This window comes from Phalangium opilio, unplaced genomic scaffold, assembly GCF_054372755.1.
Source record: "Phalangium opilio isolate 3A_F unplaced genomic scaffold, DU_Popi_V2 ptg000390l_1, whole genome shotgun sequence".
Lineage (NCBI taxonomy): Eukaryota > Metazoa > Arthropoda > Arachnida > Opiliones > Phalangiidae > Phalangium > Phalangium opilio.
The window spans coordinates 491,957-502,537 of record NW_028324234.1 but is presented as its reverse complement, the minus strand read 5'-3'; the positions used below and the strand labels follow the sequence as shown (position 1 = coordinate 502,537).

The 10,581-nt window shown below is 38.7% G+C and overlaps 1 protein-coding gene across 2 annotated transcripts; it reads left to right on the top strand.

Moving 5' to 3' along the window:
* Positions 1-425: 425 nt before the first annotated feature.
* Positions 426-9,316, top strand: LOC149594136 (uncharacterized). Of its 2 annotated transcripts, XM_089861547.1 has the most exons (6): positions 426-488; positions 1,669-1,734; positions 4,448-4,808; positions 6,492-6,906; positions 8,141-8,383; positions 9,082-9,316. In XM_089861547.1, exons 3-6 carry the CDS (start codon positions 4,664-4,666, stop codon positions 9,263-9,265), a joined length of 987 nt encoding a protein of 328 aa, XP_089717673.1. In that variant the 5' UTR covers positions 426-488; positions 1,669-1,734; positions 4,448-4,663; the 3' UTR covers positions 9,266-9,316. The 2 variants fall into 2 exon arrangements, with proteins under 2 accessions (XP_089717673.1, XP_089717672.1); XM_089861546.1 differs by lacking the exons at positions 426-488; positions 1,669-1,734 and adding an exon at positions 2,431-2,904.
* The last annotated feature ends 1,265 nt before the right edge of the window (positions 9,317-10,581 follow it).

Below are 10,581 nucleotides of genomic sequence, written 5' to 3'. Positions count from 1 at the left end.
ATAAGTTTGTCGCTGGTTACAAACTGGAGAGAGCTTGTCGTGAAGTGATTGAAGTAGGCCATAGATTCGAGGTAAAACGACATAAGCCTGGTGGTCTGGCGCTGCTGTCAAAGGCTTAGTAATGCAGACTAAATAAGACCTAGAAAGAAGTCCTGCAAAAGTAATTAACCACAGAGTGTTGGACTTCAATTGACTCGCTTCCGTCGTTCTCGAACTAGTTATCTCGAGATGTGTCTCTCAGTAAGCATTACGAAGTATAGGAAGTGCCATACTTATGAAACGGAACATATGACTTATAAAGTTATGTTCCAAATATATGATTCTTACGAAATTTTTATATTGAAAATCCCTGACTTTTCCAGCTTATCGGCGATACGTTATCGCTGACCATTTTAAATACGTGTTTACGAGAGCCCACTACATAATTAAACCTGGCTAGGGTTACCCTGGTAATTTACCAGGGTAACTGTAATTTTCAATTTCCTCGGGTAAATTTCGAAAATGGTCATTACCTTGTAATTTACCACCACCGAATTCTTATTTCTTTCGTCTGGAAAATGGTCTATGTTAAAGGGAAGGCGAATTTACAATTTCATATCATATTTTACCACGAAAGTGGTATTATGTTACACTTTCAAGTCTCTACTTTCAAAATATCCAGTTTTTAATACAATTAAACCGAAGTTTCTATTTTTAAAATCCATTGAAAAATCACGAACACTTAGTTTCGATGTATCAATGATTTTGTCTTGTCGAGCTTGTTCGCCCGTTTGATGACATCACTATGACGTGAGGGAAAAAATCTCGGGAATCCTATACGCCTCTCGAGCTTCTCTCCAGTCTAAACTCTGGGTCTGATAGCGGAGAGAGTGGCACCATCTCACGTGAAAAATATATCTGTGACGTCACCCAATGGGAAACGTTTTAGCCTTTCATAAAAAGTGGATTTCAAATAATTTCATATGAAGCATTTTCAAATGCATATTGCGGCCAAATAACCAGAAATCGGAAAATTAAAAGCTTGATATTTTTGAATTCACAGAAATTAATTCTATCTTTTGTTATATAAATCAGACGTTTTCCAAACGAAGCTTCTCATTCCCTTTAAGCCTCCATGTTTTAAATCGTGTAATACACTTAACAATTATACTCTACCCGCGCATGCGAATAGACTTGAAATGGGAAATAAAAATATGCTTTAAAAAGTGCATGCATTTTTCATCATTTAGCTTAAAAACTATCAATATAATTTATTTTTAAATTTTGGTAAATTACCTTGAACGGTCGTAATTTACGCTGAAAATTACGACAGCGTAATTTACCACCATTTTCCCAAATAACCCTATTAGCCCATACTTAGCATTGCTCAAAGTAATCATGGTTTGATATACAAAACCTATCCCTGACTTTTTAGGAAGAAACTTCAAATCCCTGACTTTTTCCAGCTTATTTCTCATACCCCTGACTTATCAGGGAAATCGTACGAACCCTGAAGTTCTACCCCAAATTATCATTATTGTTTTAAAAAAATGCATATATAGTGTCTTTGAAAACTTAAAAAATATTTTAAAATCACTGGGTAAATCAAAATTTCAGACGAAGGTCCTATAAAATCCTATATTTTCCTGAAAAAATACCTATAATACCTATAAATATTTTCGAAATTAGGCTGGGAGTCCTGTTACGTACTAAGTGTACACCGGAATACGCTCGTGTCCATCCCCTCGTCCAAAGGTAAGAAAACCCGAGACTTTAAAAATCTTTAATTTTGTCGATTGTGAAAGTCTTAAATCAATTAAGCACTTTGTAAATTATAAAAGTGAAAGCAAACATTTTTAACAAGCTATATTGTTAATTGTAAAACGAGACAAGCACCCCTCTTCCGAAAAACCTGGTTCCGATAGAAACATTGAAAACCAATGGACCGTATAGAAACTTGAAAACGTTTTAAAAAAGATCACACGGGAATAATCAAAATCCAAGGGACCAACTGTAAATTTTAAAATCAATATCATAAATTTTTTTTGTGCGATTTCAATCATTTTACTGAATTAACTTGAATAATTCAAAATAACTACGGCTTGTCAGATTCGAGTGTGTATGACAACTAGGGAAACCAAAACAAACCTCTCCGAGTCGAGACGCAATTAAGAGGTTTTTCTTAAATAATTAAATAAATATAATTGATATTAATTATTTTAATCGGCAGTAACTTACCTTAATTCTTGTTCAGGCGTTTTAAGAAACTATATTCCTAAAATCACTTTAAACATAGCTATTGTTGACGTTCGAATTCAAGCGTATGCCTCTTTAACAGTTTTGTAAATTTAGGATATATAAGGCGATTAGTTCACTACAAATGATGAGAAAAGCCGCAATTGCGTGACTCTTAGGTGAAAACCCTAGCTGCAATTGGGAGGAGGCTAGACGTTTATCGTAGCCCTAGACGACAGCCCCGTGCTTCTTAACCCTAACGATGAAAATGGAGTATAAGCAAAAAATTGCTTTCTGCGAAAATGTTTGCTCCGATTTGCCAAATGCATGCGAACGCGGTGACAGACACACACACGCACACAAACACATTCGTCACGTCATCTTCACACACTGGCCTATGGCGAAAATGAGTTAGTCTCTTGTAGTTGGATTATTACCTTGTGAAAGCCCCATAAGCCCATAAGCACTAAAAGATTTCTTAGCAATATTTGCAAAATTAGTAGAATTTAAACAAGAGACATTTTGTATGACAATGTAACCAACCCTCCCCACGTCTTAGGGGCGCCTTTCATTTAAGCTTCTTGTATATAAGAACGGATTCTAGTTCAGTAGTTTAACCATAATCTGTTTAGCTTGTGTCATAGCAGGATGGCGTCCCATAGTTCCATTCGATTCAGTCTTCTTCTAACGGTAAATCTTTTCATATTTTATACTAGCTGATACCCGCGGCTTCGCTCGCGTGTAATAAGAACTTCCATGAAAATGATATAAAGAATGGGTAGATTTTGCCTATGACAAATATTTTTGTAGCACCTTTGGAGCGAAGGCACTCGGCATTGTCCGTCAGCCCGGAGAGACATTTTTTATTACTTTTCACGCGGACATTATTCCATAAAGAAGGGTTTTTAAGTTTTTGGCCGCCATTTAAAAAGATGGAAACAAAACGAACCCAAAAGACCATTCAGACCGTCTATAGGTTAAAGGAAACCAGTGTACTAAATATTTGCGAAATCGGTTGAAACGCGCGGACTTTGTTGCATAGAGAAGATTTTTCCGTTTCTCGGCGCCATTATTTCCCGCCTTTTTTTGATCTAGCAGACGACAACTAATAGATTCCTTCCTATTGGCTGTCTGACCACACTTGGAAAAGCTCAGTCCGCGGTGGTCGGCACTGAACGTTCAGTTCTCAGAACCATAATACATATACACCGAGGAATTAGTCAAGCCATAATTTTTAGGGAAACCGGCCACATTTTATGGTTTTTTTAAGACCGGAGTCCTGTTGGTTTAACCGATGGGTTGCTTAAAATTCGCACAAATTGCAAAATTATAGGACGAATTTGGCCAAAAACAGGATTTTATTGGACAGTTTTAAAAATATAGGATTTTTGATGACTTTGCGAAAAATATAGGATTTTATAGGACAGTTTTAAAAATATTGGATTTTATAGGACAGTTTTAAAAATATCGGTATATATAGGACAATTTTAAAAATATCGGTTTACATAGGACAATTTTAAAAATATAGGATTTTATAGGACAGTTTTAAAAATATAGGATTTTAGTTTTAAAAATATAGGATTTTATAGGACAGTTTTAAAATATAGGATTTTTATAGGACAGTTTTAAAAATATAGGATTTTATAGTACAGTTTTAAAAATATAGGATTTTAAAGAAGAGTTTTAAAAATATAGGATTTTATAGGACAGTTTTAAAAATATAGGACTTTATAGGACAGTTTTAAAAATATAGGATTTTATAGGATAGTTTCAAAAATATAGGATTTTATAGGATAGTTTCAAAAATATAGGATTTTATAGGATAGTTTCAAAAATATAGGATTTTATCTAACCGTTTAAAGGAAATAGGATTTTATAGGAATTATAAATCTGCTACTTTATGAGCCTATTCATGACGTCATAAGTTTATAAAAAGTAGAACACGATGCTGGCGATCGTTAATCTTTGGTACTAGAACTAGCATCTTCTATACTTTGTGAGCCTATTCACGGGACGGCTTGTTCCCTTGCCACAGCCGGGAAGGTAATCATACGCGGTAGAGGGGGGGGGGGGTTGACACTATTTTGGCTGGGATTAAGGAGTTAGTGCTTCTCATATACACGGCACCTACAAGTTACAATTAATGAAGTGTAGGATACTTTTTTTCTATCTCTATACTTTTGCTAATATTATAATTCCATCGTTGTACAATATCTTTCATAAACTTTTACAGGTATCTCTTTTCTATTTCATAACTACATGTGAAGGCAACAAAAACATCCCACAGCCGTTTAAGGGCTTCGGATACCGTCTCTTTACCAAACACCCAGCACCAGGCACCAATCAAAAGGGCGAATTTAACCTGGTCCATATTTCCCTACCACACCCTCAGTTCCCGATTTTTGAACCTTTTCCTGACCTTTTAACCCCTTTATTCCCATCGATACCCATGAATGGAAGGCCTGCCTTTGGCAAACCAGGAGTGGCTCAAACACCAATTAGTTCTGGAGGATTCAATGGTACAACGTCGGGACAAAATGGTTCAGGAGGTACCACACCTGGTCGAGGTGGAGACTCAAGTACATCGTCAGAAGGTATTACCGAAACCAGGGATGTTTATATTTAGCAAGAGGAGTAGAAGTTGTGGAAAGTCCATAGGTTTTTGGTTTTAGCAGAAGTCCATTAAATTAGCCTAGGAAGTAACGAAAAGAAGGGTTTGGGACTCCCCTCTCTTGTGTAGTAATACTGAAGAAGGGCGACACATTCGCCACTTCGCGACAACTTTCTCAGACCTCCAGTCTAGGCGCGACTCGTACGCCAAAATTTGCCCTATTGGGAGACAAAACAGCTTTTGGCTGAACATGAACTCTGAATCTCTAAAGGGACCGGAAAACGCCCGCCTCCAATTTTACAAACCGAGTTCTCTCTAGCATAGCATCAGGGGAAGGGATGGGGGCTGTGAATTTGATAACAATCAAGGCCATTCGGTCTTTCGTGATTCTTTTTTTATAAAGCAAACGTGCTATAGAGAGGAATCTCCCCCGTTTTCCGGTCCCTTTAGAGATGCAGCGTTCATGGTCTGATGAAGTCACGCTCCCTTCATGCGAAGAAAGATTTTCAAGAGAGGAGCTCGAGATTTCAAACAGGGTTAGGAAAGGGGGGGGGGGAACTAACAACGAGTTAAAAGGAGTTGTAACCTCAGCAGAGATGTACTCTATACCAACTATGTTTACTTCCTAGGCTAATTTAACGGATTTCTGGTTTTAGTTTCCAGTTAGGTGTCTATGCAAATTGGGTCCCTATAAGGGTCCTCAGTAAGGATGTATGCAGTTAGTCAGGTTTCATGACGTGATTAATCATGCTGTGAATGCGGGTTACTTGGGAGGTGGGGGTGAAGTCACCTCCGGTGGACAAGGGGCAGTCGACCAATATTATTTAGGAAAGCAAATCTAAACGATTCAAACCGCTTCGAAAGATAAGTATGAGCTAAAGTTTTGTTGGTCTAATCGAGATCTCAAGATTTTGGGTTTACACCCTGTATGTTAAGATTTTGAAGTGAGATTTTAGGATTTTGAAGCCAGATTTTGGGATTTTAAAGTGAGATTTTGGGATTGTAGAGTAAATTGTCGGATTTTAAAGTGAGATTTTGGGATTTTGAATTGAGATTTAGAGATTTGGCAGTGAGATTTTGGGATTTTGAAGCCAGATTTTGGGACCTTAAAGTGAGATTTTGGGATTGTAGAGTAAGTTGTCGGATTTTAAAGTGAGATTTTGGGATTGTAGAGTAAGTTGTCGGATTTTAAAGTGAGATTTTGGGATTTGGCAGTGAGATTTTTGGATTTCGAAGTGAGATTTTCGAATTTGAAAGAGAGATTTTAAGGAGATTTCAGGGAACAAGCCGTCCCGTGAATAGGCTCATAAAGTAGTACCAAAAATTACGTTTAGATCACCAGCATCATGTACTATTTTTTATAAACTTATGACGTCAAGAATCTCTTCGCTGATTGGTTAATTCGTGTAGGCGGTTAATTTAGAGGAGGGTAGTTTGCTTATTTCAGTTTACAAGTCGTTTACAGTTAACCAAAGGCAGCTAGAGAATTTTGAATGAAGTTTACTATTTGTTTTTATATCTATACACTTTTGCCCAGATGTATTGTAGTTCTCTAAAACTCTAGGGTGCCTTTTTATAACGCCTTGGCTTAAGTTCCTATTCCTCTTGATAAATGTGTCTACTCACCTGGTCATACTAGAACTGATAAATAATTTACTAAATGTAGGCCTAGATGCACGTCCTGAATCAGTGTCTGACACCCCAACCGATACCGACGTCCATACTGGCACTACGCCAGATGAACCCACTGAAATAGATATGCCCGAAAGCGAAGCCCCAAATGGTGACGGAAAAACACCAGGTTCTAACCAAGGAGGATACGACAGCAACGCTGAAAATGATCCCGGTACTACCACGAATGATGACAACTACCCAGCACCGGAAGACGGTGTGTCACCGGCAATAGATTCTGATCAAGAGTCGAGCTTGGTTCCAGGCACAAATGGACCCACAGGAGATGGCACTAATGGTAATGGTGGCGATGGTGGTAACGCGGTACAGATCGACTCCAACGCTCCAATTTGCGTCTATGGCAACTACAGTGGTCTTCACCTCTGTACAAGTGATCCAGATTACCCCAGGTAATGAATATTACCATAAGTTTATAAGTGATATGTTCTTTCCATAAGAATGACAATCCTATATTTCGTAATGCTTACCGAGAGACTTACAACTCGAGATAACTAGTTCGAGAACGACGGAAGCGAGAATTGAAGTCATACACTCGAAGGTTAATTCATTTTGCAGGACTTCTATCATAGGTCCTTTTTAGTCTGCATTACTAAGCCTTAACCACCGAGTGTAGGACTTCAATTCTCGTTTGTCATTCTCGAACTAGTTATCTCGAGCTGTAATTCTCTCAGTAAGCATTACGAAGTATAGGAAATGTCATACTTATGGAAGGAACATAAGACTTATAAACTTATGGTGAAACCAGAAGTATATAACCACAAAGCGAGCGGGGTAATTGTAACGTCTTTCTTTCCAACATCATCTTATTAACATTTGGAGTTCACAAGGTTACTAAACCTAAACCGTGTAAAATATTCCCTCATTATTACTCTATTAGCGCTGCTTAACTATTTGCCAAGGCGCATGCGCTTGTGGATTAATTTTTGTCCCACGTCATGACGTCTGAACCAAAAATAGGCCTAATATTTGAAATTGGAACAATCTTTACTAAGAGCTCAATGTGAGCTCAAGCTTAGTTAGTTTTTATAACTGAACTCACCTCGGGCTTGGGTTCATTCACATAACTTTGATGGGCTAAGCTCGAGCTCAAGCTCTCTCTAATATCTTTCGCGGGTTCATCTCGGGCTCAAGAGAAGACCTAATTCAGGCTGAAATATACCTAATAACGGCACCAATAATAGGCTAAATATATGAACCAAAAATAGGCTAAACATATGAACCAAAAATAGGCCAAATATATGAACCAAAATCAGGCCAAATAGATGAACCAATATTAGGCCAAATAGATGAACAAAAAATAGGCCAAATATCTGCACCAAAAATGGGCCAAATATCTGTGCCAAGAGTAGACCTAATAACGGAATCAAAAATAGGCCAAATAACAATAGTGGGTTGTTTGCTCAGGATTTAGTAAATACCATACAATTATAGAATTCACCCTAGCACGTTGCGATAGTTGCCAATTTGAAGTTTGATGAGCGGGAGAGCAAACAAAAGGAGCTCCCTCGCTTGGGAAGAACCATGTTACATAACTAAAGTATTAAGAGGATACAGAGAGTCACACTTCTTCTATTAACCCCTTCTGGTCATTCGTATTAACATATTAACAATGGGTAATTCTAGCGGCCAGTTGAAAGCTTATATACAAGCTCGGTACTCGACGTTTGTAACCATGTACTCCGATGTCAACGGACTTAACACTGCTAATTCGGTGGATGGTTTAAAAAGCCAAGTGCAAGAAACATACATATGTCCAAGCAAAGTACGATATTGGAAGCCTTTGCGAGCCAGAAACTCTGATGGACTATGGAAGATCATAGTTAACATCGAGCAGTTCACTCAATCAATAAGAATAGAGACATGCGAGTAAGTAGTTGTAACAATCTCCCTAAAAGCAAAGTCCTTTAAATTAGCCAAGGAAGTAACCAAAAGAAGGGTTTGGGACTCCCCTCTCTTGTGCAGCAATACTGAAGAAGGGCGAAACATTCGCCACCCCGTGATAACTTTTCTCAGACCTCCGGTTTAGGTACGCCAAAATCTACCTTATTGCGAGAGAATCAGCTATTGGCTGAGCATGAACTCTTGATCTCTAAAGGGACAGGGAAACGCCCGCCTCCCACTGTACAAACCGAGTTCTCTCTAGCATAGCAAGCATCGGAGGAAGGGATGGGGGCTGTGAATTGGGAACAGTCAAGGCCATTCGGTCTTTTGTGACTCTTTATTTTACATAAAGAGTGGAATCTACCCTTTTTCCAGATCCTTTAGAGATGCAGCGTTCATGGGCTGAAGGAGTCACGCCCCACTCTCGTGAAGAAAGACTTCCAAGAGAGGAGCTCGAAATTTCAAACAGGTTTAAGAAAGGTCGAAAAACGAAACCCCCATCCATGGAGTTAAAAGGTGTTCTTACCCCAACAGAGACGTACGATATTTTAATTGTTTACTTCCTAGGCTAATTTAATGGACTTCTGCTAAAACTGTTTAAGAACATATCTAAGATTCACTTGATTTTCCACTTCACCCTCCCTTTAACTAATATTAATATATTTTATAATTTACGATAACAGATCATTGGGTAAACCTTGTTCTATGATCCCCCCATGTTTTCCGACATCTTGCGTTCAAAAGCACGTCTACCAACGACTATTGACCTTTGACCCTTGGAACCATTACTATCCCTTCAAGATTGATATATTCAAACTACCATCCAGCTGCTCGTGTCTCATCAATTCGTCCAAATATGGACCTTAAGAAATGTAACCAAATTTAAAAAATGAATAAAATAACTATTTTTAAAGCATAGCAGCCAGCTGTCATTTTGAATTTTTAGCCACATCGTATGATGTACATCTACGATGAGGCTCTTAGTTTGACCTGTCTTGTTGTTGTTGTCGTAGTGGGGGTGTCACAGTACAGCCTATGGCAGATTAAAATTTTTCGTTTCGTCATTCAAGGGAGAGTAAATGAGAGAGAACTGTGGTCAGGTGATATTTTTGGTTCCTGTATTTTAAAAGTATAGGGATTATAATAGTCTCCTGCGTTTAATAAGCATCAATCAATTTTTTATTATTAGGTATTCGTCGATGCTTATTTTACCCCACACTATTCAGTGGCGCCGCTAGAAACTTTTGCGGGGTAAGCGGTATTTTGTGTATGGGCCCCCTACCCAGCCGTGATCCATGCGTGGTGAAAACGGGGGTAAATCTAAGGTGCACCGCGGTGCCTGAGCGCTGCTTTCTCGCGCACAGTTGACGTAGAGGATGACAGAGATAGGGCGAGGAGGTCAATCCCCCCTGCGCAAAGGATGTGCGTCCTAAAACTAAACGTACCGAAAATTCTTTTTACTACCCCCTATTTTCCCATTTTTCGGCGGATTTTATAAAGCGCGTTTCTATCTCCCTCTTTCTCTCCTCTTCGTATTTACTATTTCGAAATAAGAAGTAACAGTAGAGAGTTTAAGTTGCAATACGTGTAAGGTTCTACAGTGCATTGGACAAATGCACCGTAGAAGCCTAAAAGTAGTGCAGCATAAACTCTCTAATAATAATCCTCGAGTCAGCGCCGTCCCGTTGACGATCCTTATCAGTACACAAAAAGTAACACAATAGAGCTGGTCGAAGTGAAAAGTGCTCGGTTTAGCTACCTCTTTCGCTTCCAATAAATTCATACCAGAAGGAGGTTTCGATCAAGTGAAAGTATTTTCGCCTCTCACTTCTAGGCCCGGTAGGACTTAAGGTCCCCATCCCCAAAGCGCATTCTTTACTAACCTAACCCGATCCCATTATGATAGCGATAAAAGTCGGCCAAACCTGTAAAAGCCACCGCGGTATTCCACCTGCGACTCCAGGACTAAATTTTGAATATTTTCAGTAAAATCGTATTTTTGTAAATGAGGCCCTTCCTCCAAAATTAGGCCCCCTTCAAAATTTGAAGTAAGCAGTCGCTTACCGCGATTACCTCTGGCGGCGCCACTGACACTATTGCTATTTATCGATCGTTTTCAATGACGTATACATACACTATTGAAACGGCCGTCAGAAGCGACTTATGATGAGTTATATCTAAGG